This window comes from Aulonocara sp. 'chitande type north' Nkhata Bay, linkage group LG20, assembly GCF_057382095.1.
Source record: "Aulonocara sp. 'chitande type north' Nkhata Bay isolate Kocher_YH1m ecotype deep benthic linkage group LG20, A_spYH_male_GT1.1, whole genome shotgun sequence".
Taxonomy (NCBI): Eukaryota; Metazoa; Chordata; class Actinopteri; order Cichliformes; family Cichlidae; genus Aulonocara; species Aulonocara sp. 'chitande type north' Nkhata Bay.
In genome coordinates, this window is record NC_141363.1 from 3,979,652 (window position 1) to 3,995,868 (window position 16,217).

The window sequence follows — 16,217 nt, forward strand, 5'->3', positions numbered from 1 at the left end:
AATCATTTTCCACTACATGTACAACAGGTGAAAAACAAATTAAAATAAACACATTAAACCTCCCAAGTGTTTTTTGTTTAATTGCTATTATTTTTCATTTCCTAAAGATTAATTGAAAGGTCCATGGAGTTTGGAGGGTGAGGACCCAGGAAACCGCAACAAGGAGGAGAGGGACAGAAAATGGCAAGTCGCAAAGGAGGCCTTGGAGACCATGATGAAAATGTCCACCTCACTCAGGCTTTTTGCTTTAGACTTTCCATTCTGGACCAATCTATGTGCAGAAATGTGCCTAAAACCCTGAAAACTGTTAAACTTACCACAGATATTCACTTAGTGTCTATAATAACAACATTTAATAGTTTCATGAATTGTGTTCATCTCATACCCAAACCACCTTTATCAAATTCTACTCTAAATTCTGCTCTAATACAATACCAGTACTCATGACCAGAGTGCACAAATGCAACATTGTTTTTTCATACTTGACAACACAATAAAACACAAGAAAAATCAGAATATGTTTGAGATTAGGATTTTTATTTGATGGTAAATCAATTTTCTTAAAATTTCATTTTGTTTTACTTTGATGCTATAATGGATGATTTTAAAATTCAGTTAAATCTAAGATTATATAGCATCGCAGCAAAACAAGAGTCTCCTCAAGGTGCTTTATAATGTAAGGTGAAAACCCTACAGTATTAGCAGGAAAATACCCAACAATCAAAAGATCCCCTTTGAGCAAGCACTAGGCGACAGTGGGGAGAAAAAACTCCCTTTTAACAGGAAGAAACCTCCAGCAGAACCAGGCTCAAGAGGGGGCGGCCATCTGCTGCGACCGGTTGGGGGTGATGGAGAGACAATATAGGGAGACAAGATGAAATATACTTCTGTTGGCCAATTACATTGTTTTTGAATAAATTATTAAATGCTTCGAGATCTTTAAAGAAGCATTGTAGTGTGTGTGTGTGTGTGTGTGTGGGGGGGGGGGGGGTGCAGCTGGTCTTTTAGTCATCGCTGCTGCCCCTACAGCAGCTCCTAAACGGCTTCATTAAAGCTTTTCCCACTGCTCGAAAGAACCTTGTAATTTTAGACTTCAGTGGGGGATTGAGTACAACCTCAATAATCATGTCCAGGAGATCCAGAAAAAGTTCATCAAAAGTGTAATCATCTGGTGTAAGAGCCGAATGTACAAACTGATCTGCAGAGTCAAGCTCCTTTATAAGGGCCTTACTCATTTTCTTTAGCATCCGCCGTTTGTTATTTTTAAGAGCACTCAGATATCCTGGGATTCTGACCTTATCTAGAAGCAGATCTGTAAGACGCCTGGTGATCGCTTCGTAATTTTCTATATTCAGATAGTTTGTGTCGAAAAGACATTTCTCCAGGAGCTCATCTAACAGACAGTTACTGAAGTCTCTGACAATTTTCTCAGACTCCTCCTGTAAGTTTTCAGAGGTTGATGGCTGACTTTGAGCTTCTGTAAGCCCAGCTTCAGTGATTGGTTCAGGCTCAGGGCTGTTTTCTGGGGGTGGGCCCTGCTCTAGTACACTCACGCAGGAGACTGTTTCATTTTTGGGAGGACAATCTGGACGTGACTCTGGTTCAGACAGTCTGTCATTTTCTTTTTGCTCTGTTGGAGTCAGTGCTCTTAAAATCACATCCTGGATGTCTCCCACGGCACCAGAAATCTTGTCACTTTGAACAGTTTGATCCAAAGCAACCTCAATAATCATGTCCAGGAGATCCAGAAAAAGTTCATCAAAAGTGTAATCATCTGGTGTAAGAGCCGAATGTACAAACTGATCTGCAGAGTCAAGCTCCTTTATAAGGGCCTTACTCATTTTCTTTAGCATCCGCTGTTTGTTATTTTTAAGAGCACTCAGATATCCTGGGATTCTGACCTTATCTAGAAGCAGATCTGTAAGACGGCTGGTGATCGCTTCGTAATTTTCTATATTCAGACAGTTTGTGTCGAAAAGACATTTCTCCAGGAGCTCATCTAACAGACAGTTACTGAAGTCTCTGACAATTTTCTCAGACTCCTCCTGTAAGTTTTCAGAGGTTGATGGCTGACTTTGAGCTTCTGTAAGCCCAGCTTCAGTGATTGGTTCAGGCTCAGGGCTGTTTTCTGGGGGTGGGCCCTGCTCTAGTACACTCACGCAGGAGACTGTTTCATTTTTGGGAGGACAATCTGGACGTGACTCTGGTTCAGACAGTCTGTCATTTTCTTTTTGCTCTGTTGGAGTCAGTGCTCTTAAAATCACATCCTGGATGTCTCGCACGGCACCAGAAATCTTGTCACTTTGAACAGTTTGATCCAAAGCATCATTCTCTAACCACAGAAGAGTGTTTTGCAAAAACTTTTGCACTGAGTCTTCTACAGTCACATAGAGGACCTCGGGCGAAAAGGGTAACTCATCTGTTGGCTCTGCAGACCTAGAGATGACAGAGTCTGAAAGACATTTTCCTGATAGCATCACAGGGAGTACATATCTTTCAGTTGACTGGAGATGGTCATACACTTTATCTGTCAACTCCCTGGAAAACATCTCAATTTCCTTTATCTTTTCCAGGGGGTTCCAGATACGGTTCAAATGTTCTGGCCCGTTTAATTTATTAAACATTTGTTCAAGAACAGGTTTGATGGTGTTATAATCAACTGGGGAAGAACTCTTAAACATGCTATCCATCACTGGTGTGTTTACATAGCTACAAAAAGAACTGTAGCTGTCCATACAATCTGCTCTCTGATCATCAAGAGACTTGACCGGTTCGTGGAGACAGATGAAGAACCTTTTGTTTTTCTTCACCAGGTGTTTTATCTCTCTGATCATTTTGTAAAACTGCTTTTTGGCAAAAGCGCAGAAGTGGTCTTTGTGCAGCTTTTGGTCATTGCTTTTTCTGGATGGGATGCATGACGTGAAAAAGTTTTTCACCTTTTGGATATTTAACTGCACATTAAAAGCAGATTCGCGTGAGTCACATTTCTCACTAGATGTGACATCTTCACCATCAAAAGACTGCAGATTATCAATTATTGTCATTACAATGTCAGCTGCAGCTATTTCTGCTGGCGTGCTGGGACGCTGGAGACTTTCAGCTGTCTCAGCATCTGTGCACTTCTCTATCTCTGTGTCATCTTCGGCATTCGAATACTTCAGAGTGTCAAGTATTGCACTGACAACATCAGCCACGATCACTTCACCTGTGGTGCTGGAACGACTTTCCGCCATCTCTCCAGTTTCACTTTCTTTTATCTCTACAGGCGTCATGTCATTTTCATCCTTATTGTCCTCTGTGATTCCTGTGTCTGTGCTCCATTTGGTGAGAGCGCTGCTCACCTCCTCAACAACCATTGCCTTCTCAGAGATCTTTGATTCAGTACTCTCTGAATTAGACGGGCTAGGGGAACTAGCTGCGCCGCCCTTTGACATGCACTGGCTGCTTAGCTTACCTGCACATTTTTCCAAACACGAGGCTGCGTGAGAGACCATGCGTCGAAGGTTTTTTGTGGTTGTCATTTTTCCACTGACATAAACGGCAGGATCTGACCGTAAATCCGGGTTGTTCAAGAGTAGAGTCACAGCTGAGTCGACCTTTTCTGAGATCTCCAATTCAATCAGTTTTGTCAGCTTCTTACTGGACTGACAGTTTTCATGGGGGATGTTAAGAGCGATGCCAATGCTGGTTGAAAGAGAGTCTCCCAGCGACGGAGCTATTTTTGCCACAGGTATGCTGATACCTGTTTGGGACAATTCGTCTGTCATTAACTCCTGAAGTGTGGGAAGTGCAGATTTCAGGATGCCGCTAGAAACTATCTGAATGATTTCGATTATCATATCAGCCAGTAATGCTTGGAGATCAGAGTCCCAGATTCCCTGTTCAATCATTCCCCATTGTACCTGGGAGAACTGATCGAAACACTTGGTTATAGCTGGTAAAATATGCTCGGGAATAATGGGGATAGAGCCTGTAGTCTGAAATTCAGCCATTGTGGACGTTTCTGTTTCAGTAAAATTATTTGAAGGACTTTGAAAATCTAAGATTCTAGAGTGCGAAGATCGCGGTCTGTACATCTCATTTACTTAAGGCTAAGTAGATTGTGAGTCCTGGCGGGTTCTATATATAGGCTCAGTTGACTGTAACGTCACGGGCACGTCAAAGCGTTCGCTTACGTCACAGTCAGGCGATCAAAGCGTTCGCTACTTCACGTCACACGCATGCGCACTGTCTGTGTTTTGAACTCCCACGCACAGGCTTCCCGACTTAAACCGCTAATAAATTCTTACATACACATCGTGTTGGTGTAAAATACAGTATCTGGAAGCGAAAGGACATTTAGCCTCGTTATTTACTCTCTTAAAATGCACAACACCCATATATAAAGTAACCGCGTGCGGCATTTTAAGAGAGTAAATATTGACTCAAGCAAGATTTAAAAAGCATTACAAGTTGATCATGACCCTAATTCAGAAAGCATTAATTTTTTCCTGCAAAAGAACACAACCTCCAGGCTTTTTCAGCATTGTCAGTTTGTGCAAAGAATCATTTTCCACTACATGTACAACAGGTGAAAAACAAATTAAAATAAACACATTAAACCTCCCAAGTGTTTTTTGTTTAATTGCTATTATTTTTCATTTCCTAAAGATTAATTGAAAGGTCCATGGAGTTTGGAGGGTGAGGACCCAGGAAACCGCAACAAGGAGGAGAGGGACAGAAAATGGCAAGTCGCAAAGGAGGCCTTGGAGACCATGATGAAAATGTCCACCTCACTCAGGCTTTTTGCTTTAGACTTTCCATTCTGGACCAATCTATGTGCAGAAATGTGCCTAAAACCCTGAAAACTGTTAAACTTACCACAGATATTCACTTAGTGTCTATAATAACAACATTTAATAGTTTCATGAATTGTGTTCATCTCATACCCAAACCACCTTTATCAAATTCTACTCTAAATTCTGCTCTAATACAATACCAGTACTCATGACCAGAGTGCACAAATGCAACATTGTTTTTTCATACTTGACAACACAATAAAACACAAGAAAAATCAGAATATGTTTGAGATTAGGATTTTTATTTGATGGTAAATCAATTTTCTTAAAATTTCATTTTGTTTTACTTTGATGCTATAATGGATGATTTTAAAATTCAGTTAAATCTAAGATTATATAGCATCGCAGCAAAACAAGAGTCTCCTCAAGGTGCTTTATAATGTAAGGTGAAAACCCTACAGTATTAGCAGGAAAATACCCAACAATCAAAAGATCCCCTTTGAGCAAGCACTAGGCGACAGTGGGGAGAAAAAACTCCCTTTTAACAGGAAGAAACCTCCAGCAGAACCAGGCTCAAGAGGGGGCGGCCATCTGCTGCGACCGGTTGGGGGTGATGGAGAGACAATATAGGGAGACAAGATGAAATATACTTCTGTTGGCCAATTACATTGTTTTTGAATAAATTATTAAATGCTTCGAGATCTTTAAAGAAGCATTGTAGTGTGTGTGTGTGTGTGGGGGGGGGGTGCAGCTGGTCTTTTAGTCATCGCTGCTGCCCCTACAGCAGCTCCTAAACGGCTTCATTAAAGCTTTTCCCACTGCTCGAAAGAACCTTGTAATTTTAGACTTCAGTGGGGGATTGAGTACAACCTCAATAATCATGTCCAGGAGATCCAGAAAAAGTTCATCAAAAGTGTAATCATCTGGTGTAAGAGCCGAATGTACAAACTGATCTGCAGAGTCAAGCTCCTTTATAAGGGCCTTACTCATTTTCTTTAGCATCCGCCGTTTGTTATTTTTAAGAGCACTCAGATATCCTGGGATTCTGACCTTATCTAGAAGCAGATCTGTAAGACGCCTGGTGATCGCTTCGTAATTTTCTATATTCAGATAGTTTGTGTCGAAAAGACATTTCTCCAGGAGCTCATCTAACAGACAGTTACTGAAGTCTCTGACAATTTTCTCAGACTCCTCCTGTAAGTTTTCAGAGGTTGATGGCTGACTTTGAGCTTCTGTAAGCCCAGCTTCAGTGATTGGTTCAGGCTCAGGGCTGTTTTCTGGGGGTGGGCCCTGCTCTAGTACACTCACGCAGGAGACTGTTTCATTTTTGGGAGGACAATCTGGACGTGACTCTGGTTCAGACAGTCTGTCATTTTCTTTTTGCTCTGTTGGAGTCAGTGCTCTTAAAATCACATCCTGGATGTCTCCCACGGCACCAGAAATCTTGTCACTTTGAACAGTTTGATCCAAAGCAACCTCAATAATCATGTCCAGGAGATCCAGAAAAAGTTCATCAAAAGTGTAATCATCTGGTGTAAGAGCCGAATGTACAAACTGATCTGCAGAGTCAAGCTCCTTTATAAGGGCCTTACTCATTTTCTTTAGCATCCGCTGTTTGTTATTTTTAAGAGCACTCAGATATCCTGGGATTCTGACCTTATCTAGAAGCAGATCTGTAAGACGGCTGGTGATCGCTTCGTAATTTTCTATATTCAGACAGTTTGTGTCGAAAAGACATTTCTCCAGGAGCTCATCTAACAGACAGTTACTGAAGTCTCTGACAATTTTCTCAGACTCCTCCTGTAAGTTTTCAGAGGTTGATGGCTGACTTTGAGCTTCTGTAAGCCCAGCTTCAGTGATTGGTTCAGGCTCAGGGCTGTTTTCTGGGGGTGGGCCCTGCTCTAGTACACTCACGCAGGAGACTGTTTCATTTTTGGGAGGACAATCTGGACGTGACTCTGGTTCAGACAGTCTGTCATTTTCTTTTTGCTCTGTTGGAGTCAGTGCTCTTAAAATCACATCCTGGATGTCTCGCACGGCACCAGAAATCTTGTCACTTTGAACAGTTTGATCCAAAGCATCATTCTCTAACCACAGAAGAGTGTTTTGCAAAAACTTTTGCACTGAGTCTTCTACAGTCACATAGAGGACCTCGGGCGAAAAGGGTAACTCATCTGTTGGCTCTGCAGACCTAGAGATGACAGAGTCTGAAAGACATTTTCCTGATAGCATCACAGGGAGTACATATCTTTCAGTTGACTGGAGATGGTCATACACTTTATCTGTCAACTCCCTGGAAAACATCTCAATTTCCTTTATCTTTTCCAGGGGGTTCCAGATACGGTTCAAATGTTCTGGCCCGTTTAATTTATTAAACATTTGTTCAAGAACAGGTTTGATGGTGTTATAATCAACTGGGGAAGAACTCTTAAACATGCTATCCATCACTGGTGTGTTTACATAGCTACAAAAAGAACTGTAGCTGTCCATACAATCTGCTCTCTGATCATCAAGAGACTTGACCGGTTCGTGGAGACAGATGAAGAACCTTTTGTTTTTCTTCACCAGGTGTTTTATCTCTCTGATCATTTTGTAAAACTGCTTTTTGGCAAAAGCGCAGAAGTGGTCTTTGTGCAGCTTTTGGTCATTGCTTTTTCTGGATGGGATGCATGACGTGAAAAAGTTTTTCACCTTTTGGATATTTAACTGCACATTAAAAGCAGATTCGCGTGAGTCACATTTCTCACTAGATGTGACATCTTCACCATCAAAAGACTGCAGATTATCAATTATTGTCATTACAATGTCAGCTGCAGCTATTTCTGCTGGCGTGCTGGGACGCTGGAGACTTTCAGCTGTCTCAGCATCTGTGCACTTCTCTATCTCTGTGTCATCTTCGGCATTCGAATACTTCAGAGTGTCAAGTATTGCACTGACAACATCAGCCACGATCACTTCACCTGTGGTGCTGGAACGACTTTCCGCCATCTCTCCAGTTTCACTTTCTTTTATCTCTACAGGCGTCATGTCATTTTCATCCTTATTGTCCTCTGTGATTCCTGTGTCTGTGCTCCATTTGGTGAGAGCGCTGCTCACCTCCTCAACAACCATTGCCTTCTCAGAGATCTTTGATTCAGTACTCTCTGAATTAGACGGGCTAGGGGAACTAGCTGCGCCGCCCTTTGACATGCACTGGCTGCTTAGCTTACCTGCACATTTTTCCAAACACGAGGCTGCGTGAGAGACCATGCGTCGAAGGTTTTTTGTGGTTGTCATTTTTCCACTGACATAAACGGCAGGATCTGACCGTAAATCCGGGTTGTTCAAGAGTAGAGTCACAGCTGAGTCGACCTTTTCTGAGATCTCCAATTCAATCAGTTTTGTCAGCTTCTTACTGGACTGACAGTTTTCATGGGGGATGTTAAGAGCGATGCCAATGCTGGTTGAAAGAGAGTCTCCCAGCGACGGAGCTATTTTTGCCACAGGTATGCTGATACCTGTTTGGGACAATTCGTCTGTCATTAACTCCTGAAGTGTGGGAAGTGCAGATTTCAGGATGCCGCTAGAAACTATCTGAATGATTTCGATTATCATATCAGCCAGTAATGCTTGGAGATCAGAGTCCCAGATTCCCTGTTCAATCATTCCCCATTGTACCTGGGAGAACTGATCGAAACACTTGGTTATAGCTGGTAAAATATGCTCGGGAATAATGGGGATAGAGCCTGTAGTCTGAAATTCAGCCATTGTGGACGTTTCTGTTTCAGTAAAATTATTTGAAGGACTTTGAAAATCTAAGATTCTAGAGTGCGAAGATCGCGGTCTGTACATCTCATTTACTTAAGGCTAAGTAGATTGTGAGTCCTGGCGGGTTCTATATATAGGCTCAGTTGACTGTAACGTCACGGGCACGTCAAAGCGTTCGCTTACGTCACAGTCAGGCGATCAAAGCGTTCGCTACTTCACGTCACACGCATGCGCACTGTCTGTGTTTTGAACTCCCACGCACAGGCTTCCCGACTTAAACCGCTAATAAATTCTTACATACACATCGTGTTGGTGTAAAATACAGTATCTGGAAGCGAAAGGACATTTAGCCTCGTTATTTACTCTCTTAAAATGCACAACACCCATATATAAAGTAACCGCGTGCGGCATTTTAAGAGAGTAAATATTGACTCAAGCAAGATTTAAAAAGCATTACAAGTTGATCATGACCCTAATTCAGAAAGCATTAATTTTTTCCTGCAAAAGAACACAACCTCCAGGCTTTTTCAGCATTGTCAGTTTGTGCAAAGAATCATTTTCCACTACATGTACAACAGGTGAAAAACAAATTAAAATAAACACATTAAACCTCCCAAGTGTTTTTTGTTTAATTGCTATTATTTTTCATTTCCTAAAGATTAATTGAAAGGTCCATGGAGTTTGGAGGGTGAGGACCCAGGAAACCGCAACAAGGAGGAGAGGGACAGAAAATGGCAAGTCGCAAAGGAGGCCTTGGAGACCATGATGAAAATGTCCACCTCACTCAGGCTTTTTGCTTTAGACTTTCCATTCTGGACCAATCTATGTGCAGAAATGTGCCTAAAACCCTGAAAACTGTTAAACTTACCACAGATATTCACTTAGTGTCTATAATAACAACATTTAATAGTTTCATGAATTGTGTTCATCTCATACCCAAACCACCTTTATCAAATTCTACTCTAAATTCTGCTCTAATACAATACCAGTACTCATGACCAGAGTGCACAAATGCAACATTGTTTTTTCATACTTGACAACACAATAAAACACAAGAAAAATCAGAATATGTTTGAGATTAGGATTTTTATTTGATGGTAAATCAATTTTCTTAAAATTTCATTTTGTTTTACTTTGATGCTATAATGGATGATTTTAAAATTCAGTTAAATCTAAGATTATATAGCATCGCAGCAAAACAAGAGTCTCCTCAAGGTGCTTTATAATGTAAGGTGAAAACCCTACAGTATTAGCAGGAAAATACCCAACAATCAAAAGATCCCCTTTGAGCAAGCACTAGGCGACAGTGGGGAGAAAAAACTCCCTTTTAACAGGAAGAAACCTCCAGCAGAACCAGGCTCAAGAGGGGGCGGCCATCTGCTGCGACCGGTTGGGGGTGATGGAGAGACAATATAGGGAGACAAGATGAAATATACTTCTGTTGGCCAATTACATTGTTTTTGAATAAATTATTAAATGCTTCGAGATCTTTAAAGAAGCATTGTAGTGTGTGTGTGTGTGTGTGTGTGTGGGGGGGTGCAGCTGGTCTTTTAGTCATCGCTGCTGCCCCTACAGCAGCTCCTAAACGGCTTCATTAAAGCTTTTCCCACTGCTCGAAAGAACCTTGTAATTTTAGACTTCAGTGGGGGATTGAGTACAACCTCAATAATCATGTCCAGGAGATCCAGAAAAAGTTCATCAAAAGTGTAATCATCTGGTGTAAGAGCCGAATGTACAAACTGATCTGCAGAGTCAAGCTCCTTTATAAGGGCCTTACTCATTTTCTTTAGCATCCGCCGTTTGTTATTTTTAAGAGCACTCAGATATCCTGGGATTCTGACCTTATCTAGAAGCAGATCTGTAAGACGCCTGGTGATCGCTTCGTAATTTTCTATATTCAGATAGTTTGTGTCGAAAAGACATTTCTCCAGGAGCTCATCTAACAGACAGTTACTGAAGTCTCTGACAATTTTCTCAGACTCCTCCTGTAAGTTTTCAGAGGTTGATGGCTGACTTTGAGCTTCTGTAAGCCCAGCTTCAGTGATTGGTTCAGGCTCAGGGCTGTTTTCTGGGGGTGGGCCCTGCTCTAGTACACTCACGCAGGAGACTGTTTCATTTTTGGGAGGACAATCTGGACGTGACTCTGGTTCAGACAGTCTGTCATTTTCTTTTTGCTCTGTTGGAGTCAGTGCTCTTAAAATCACATCCTGGATGTCTCCCACGGCACCAGAAATCTTGTCACTTTGAACAGTTTGATCCAAAGCAACCTCAATAATCATGTCCAGGAGATCCAGAAAAAGTTCATCAAAAGTGTAATCATCTGGTGTAAGAGCCGAATGTACAAACTGATCTGCAGAGTCAAGCTCCTTTATAAGGGCCTTACTCATTTTCTTTAGCATCCGCCGTTTGTTATTTTTAAGAGCACTCAGATATCCTGGGATTCTGACCTTATCTAGAAGCAGATCTGTAAGACGCCTGGTGATCGCTTCGTAATTTTCTATATTCAGATAGTTTGTGTCGAAAAGACATTTCTCCAGGAGCTCATCTAACAGACAGTTACTGAAGTCTCTGACAATTTTCTCAGACTCCTCCTGTAAGTTTTCAGAGGTTGATGGCTGACTTTGAGCTTCTGTAAGCCCAGCTTCAGTGATTGGTTCAGGCTCAGGGCTGTTTTCTGGGGGTGGGCCCTGCTCTAGTACACTCACGCAGGAGACTGTTTCATTTTTGGGAGGACAATCTGGACGTGACTCTGGTTCAGACAGTCTGTCATTTTCTTTTTGCTCTGTTGGAGTCAGTGCTCTTAAAATCACATCCTGGATGTCTCCCACGGCACCAGAAATCTTGTCACTTTGAACAGTTTGATCCAAAGCAACCTCAATAATCATGTCCAGGAGATCCAGAAAAAGTTCATCAAAAGTGTAATCATCTGGTGTAAGAGCCGAATGTACAAACTGATCTGCAGAGTCAAGCTCCTTTATAAGGGCCTTACTCATTTTCTTTAGCATCCGCTGTTTGTTATTTTTAAGAGCACTCAGATATCCTGGGATTCTGACCTTATCTAGAAGCAGATCTGTAAGACGGCTGGTGATCGCTTCGTAATTTTCTATATTCAGACAGTTTGTGTCGAAAAGACATTTCTCCAGGAGCTCATCTAACAGACAGTTACTGAAGTCTCTGACAATTTTCTCAGACTCCTCCTGTAAGTTTTCAGAGGTTGATGGCTGACTTTGAGCTTCTGTAAGCCCAGCTTCAGTGATTGGTTCAGGCTCAGGGCTGTTTTCTGGGGGTGGGCCCTGCTCTAGTACACTCACGCAGGAGACTGTTTCATTTTTGGGAGGACAATCTGGACGTGACTCTGGTTCAGACAGTCTGTCATTTTCTTTTTGCTCTGTTGGAGTCAGTGCTCTTAAAATCACATCCTGGATGTCTCGCACGGCACCAGAAATCTTGTCACTTTGAACAGTTTGATCCAAAGCATCATTCTCTAACCACAGAAGAGTGTTTTGCAAAAACTTTTGCACTGAGTCTTCTACAGTCACATAGAGGACCTCGGGCGAAAAGGGTAACTCATCTGTTGGCTCTGCAGACCTAGAGATGACAGAGTCTGAAAGACATTTTCCTGATAGCATCACAGGGAGTACATATCTTTCAGTTGACTGGAGATGGTCATACACTTTATCTGTCAACTCCCTGGAAAACATCTCAATTTCCTTTATCTTTTCCAGGGGGTTCCAGATACGGTTCAAATGTTCTGGCCCGTTTAATTTATTAAACATTTGTTCAAGAACAGGTTTGATGGTGTTATAATCAACTGGGGAAGAACTCTTAAACATGCTATCCATCACTGGTGTGTTTACATAGCTACAAAAAGAACTGTAGCTGTCCATACAATCTGCTCTCTGATCATCAAGAGACTTGACCGGTTCGTGGAGACAGATGAAGAACCTTTTGTTTTTCTTCACCAGGTGTTTTATCTCTCTGATCATTTTGTAAAACTGCTTTTTGGCAAAAGCGCAGAAGTGGTCTTTGTGCAGCTTTTGGTCATTGCTTTTTCTGGATGGGATGCATGACGTGAAAAAGTTTTTCACCTTTTGGATATTTAACTGCACATTAAAAGCAGATTCGCGTGAGTCACATTTCTCACTAGATGTGACATCTTCACCATCAAAAGACTGCAGATTATCAATTATTGTGATTACAATGTCAGCTGCAGCTATTTCTGCTGGCGTGCTGGGACGCTGGAGACTTTCAGCTGTCTCAGCATCTGTGCACTTCTCTATCTCTGTGTCATCTTCGGCATTCGAATACTTCAGAGTGTCAAGTATTGCACTGACAACATCAGCCACGATCACTTCACCTGTGGTGCTGGAACGACTTTCCGCCATCTCTCCAGTTTCACTTTCTTTTATCTCTACAGGCGTCATGTCATTTTCATCCTTATTGTCCTCTGTGATTCCTGTGTCTGTGCTCCATTTGGTGAGAGCGCTGCTCACCTCCTCAACAACCATTGCCTTCTCAGAGATCTTTGATTCAGTACTCTCTGAATTAGACGGGCTAGGGGAACTAGCTGCGCCGCCCTTTGACATGCACTGGCTGCTTAGCTTAGCTGCACATTTTTCCAAACACGAGGCTGCGTGAGAGACCATGCGTCGAAGGTTTTTTGTGGTTGTCATTTTTCCACTGACATAAACGGCAGGATCTGACCGTAAATCCGGGTTGTTCAAGAGTAGAGTCACAGCTGAGTCGACCTTTTCTGAGATCTCCAATTCAATCAGTTTTGTCAGCTTCTTACTGGACTGACAGTTTTCATGGGGGATGTTAAGAGCGATGCCAATGCTGGTTGAAAGAGAGTCTCCCAGCGACGGAGCTATTTTTGCCACAGGTATGCTGATACCTGTTTGGGACAATTCGTCTGTCATTAACTCCTGAAGTGTGGGAAGTGCAGATTTCAGGATGCCGCTAGAAACTATCTGAATGATTTCGATTATCATATCAGCCAGTAATGCTTGGAGATCAGAGTCCCAGATTCCCTGTTCAATCATTCCCCATTGTACCTGGGAGAACTGATCGAAACACTTGGTTATAGCTGGTAAAATATGCTCGGGAATAATGGGGATAGAGCCTGTAGTCTGAAATTCAGCCATTGTGGACGTTTCTGTTTCAGTAAAATTATTTGAAGGACTTTGAAAATCTAAGATTCTAGAGTGCGAAGATCGCGGTCTGTACATCTCATTTACTTAAGGCTAAGTAGATTGTGAGTCCTGGCGGGTTCTATATATAGGCTCAGTTGACTGTAACGTCACGGGCACGTCAAAGCGTTCGCTTACGTCACAGTCAGGCGATCAAAGCGTTCGCTACTTCACGTCACACGCATGCGCACTGTCTGTGTTTTGAACTCCCACGCACAGGCTTCCCGACTTAAACCGCTAATAAATTCTTACATACACATCGTGTTGGTGTAAAATACAGTATCTGGAAGCGAAAGGACATTTAGCCTCGTTATTTACTCTCTTAAAATGCACAACACCCATATATAAAGTAACCGCGTGCGGCATTTTAAGAGAGTAAATATTGACTCAAGCAAGATTTAAAAAGCATTACAAGTTGATCATGACCCTAATTCAGAAAGCATTAATTTTTTCCTGCAAAAGAACACAACCTCCAGGCTTTTTCAGCATTGTCAGTTTGTGCAAAGAATCATTTTCCACTACATGTACAACAGGTGAAAAACAAATTAAAATAAACACATTAAACCTCCCAAGTGTTTTTTGTTTAATTGCTATTATTTTTCATTTCCTAAAGATTAATTGAAAGGTCCATGGAGTTTGGAGGGTGAGGACCCAGGAAACCGCAACAAGGAGGAGAGGGACAGAAAATGGCAAGTCGCAAAGGAGGCCTTGGAGACCATGATGAAAATGTCCACCTCACTCAGGCTTTTTGCTTTAGACTTTCCATTCTGGACCAATCTATGTGCAGAAATGTGCCTAAAACCCTGAAAACTGTTAAACTTACCACAGATATTCACTTAGTGTCTATAATAACAACATTTAATAGTTTCATGAATTGTGTTCATCTCATACCCAAACCACCTTTATCAAATTCTACTCTAAATTCTGCTCTAATACAATACCAGTACTCATGACCAGAGTGCACAAATGCAACATTGTTTTTTCATACTTGACAACACAATAAAACACAAGAAAAATCAGAATATGTTTGAGATTAGGATTTTTATTTGATGGTAAATCAATTTTCTTAAAATTTCATTTTGTTTTACTTTGATGCTATAATGGATGATTTTAAAATTCAGTTAAATCTAAGATTATATAGCATCGCAGCAAAACAAGAGTCTCCTCAAGGTGCTTTATAATGTAAGGTGAAAACCCTACAGTATTAGCAGGAAAATACCCAACAATCAAAAGATCCCCTTTGAGCAAGCACTAGGCGACAGTGGGGAGAAAAAACTCCCTTTTAACAGGAAGAAACCTCCAGCAGAACCAGGCTCAAGAGGGGGCGGCCATCTGCTGCGACCGGTTGGGGGTGATGGAGAGACAATATAGGGAGACAAGATGAAATATACTTCTGTTGGCCAATTACATTGTTTTTGAATAAATTATTAAATGCTTCGAGATCTTTAAAGAAGCATTGTAGTGTGTGTGTGTGTGTGTGTGGGGGGGGGGTGCAGCTGGTCTTTTAGTCATCGCTGCTGCCCCTACAGCAGCTCCTAAACGGCTTCATTAAAGCTTTTCCCACTGCTCGAAAGAACCTTGTAATTTTAGACTTCAGTGGGGGATTGAGTACAACCTCAATAATCATGTCCAGGAGATCCAGAAAAAGTTCATCAAAAGTGTAATCATCTGGTGTAAGAGCCGAATGTACAAACTGATCTGCAGAGTCAAGCTCCTTTATAAGGGCCTTACTCATTTTCTTTAGCATCCGCCGTTTGTTATTTTTAAGAGCACTCAGATATCCTGGGATTCTGACCTTATCTAGAAGCAGATCTGTAAGACGCCTGGTGATCGCTTCGTAATTTTCTATATTCAGATAGTTTGTGTCGAAAAGACATTTCTCCAGGAGCTCATCTAACAGACAGTTACTGAAGTCTCTGACAATTTTCTCAGACTCCTCCTGTAAGTTTTCAGAGGTTGATGGCTGACTTTGAGCTTCTGTAAGCCCAGCTTCAGTGATTGGTTCAGGCTCAGGGCTGTTTTCTGGGGGTGGGCCCTGCTCTAGTACACTCACGCAGGAGACTGTTTCATTTTTGGGAGGACAATCTGGACGTGACTCTGGTTCAGACAGTCTGTCATTTTCTTTTTGCTCTGTTGGAGTCAGTGCTCTTAAAATCACATCCTGGATGTCTCCCACGGCACCAGAAATCTTGTCACTTTGAACAGTTTGATCCAAAGCATCATTCTCTAACCACAGAAGAGTGTTTTGCAAAAACTTTTGCACTGAGTCTTCTACAGTCACATAGAGGACCTCGGGCGAAAAGGGTAACTCATCTGTTGGCTCTGCAGACCTAGAGATGACAGAGTCTGAAAGACATTTTCCTGATAGCATCACAGGGAGTACATATCTTTCAGTTGACTGGAGATGGTCATACACTTTATCTGTCAACTCCCTGGAAAACATCTCAATTTCCTTTATCTTTTCCAGGGGGTTCCAGATACACACATAGATTGGTCTGCAATC

The 16,217-nt window shown here is 41.9% G+C and overlaps 3 protein-coding genes across 3 annotated transcripts; all 3 read right to left on the reverse strand.

Moving 5' to 3' along the window:
- Positions 1–516: 516 nt before the first annotated feature.
- On the reverse strand, positions 517–4,215 carry LOC147304896 (uncharacterized). Its single transcript, XM_086277349.1, has one exon. The coding sequence runs from the start codon at positions 4,074–4,076 to the stop codon at positions 1,005–1,007; it is 3,072 nt and encodes a 1,023-aa protein (XP_086133475.1). The 5' UTR covers positions 4,077–4,215; the 3' UTR covers positions 517–1,004.
- An 844-nt stretch (positions 4,216–5,059) lies between these two features.
- LOC147304897 (uncharacterized) lies at positions 5,060–8,748 on the reverse strand. Its single transcript, XM_086277351.1, has one exon. It carries the CDS (start codon positions 8,607–8,609, stop codon positions 5,538–5,540), a length of 3,072 nt encoding a protein of 1,023 aa, XP_086133477.1. The 5' UTR covers positions 8,610–8,748; the 3' UTR covers positions 5,060–5,537.
- Positions 8,749–9,592: 844 nt separating this feature from the next.
- Positions 9,593–16,185, reverse strand: LOC147304898 (uncharacterized). Its single transcript, XM_086277348.1, has one exon. The coding sequence runs from the start codon at positions 13,751–13,753 to the stop codon at positions 10,076–10,078; it is 3,678 nt and encodes a 1,225-aa protein (XP_086133474.1). The 5' UTR covers positions 13,754–16,185; the 3' UTR covers positions 9,593–10,075.
- Positions 16,186–16,217: the final 32 nt, after the last annotated feature.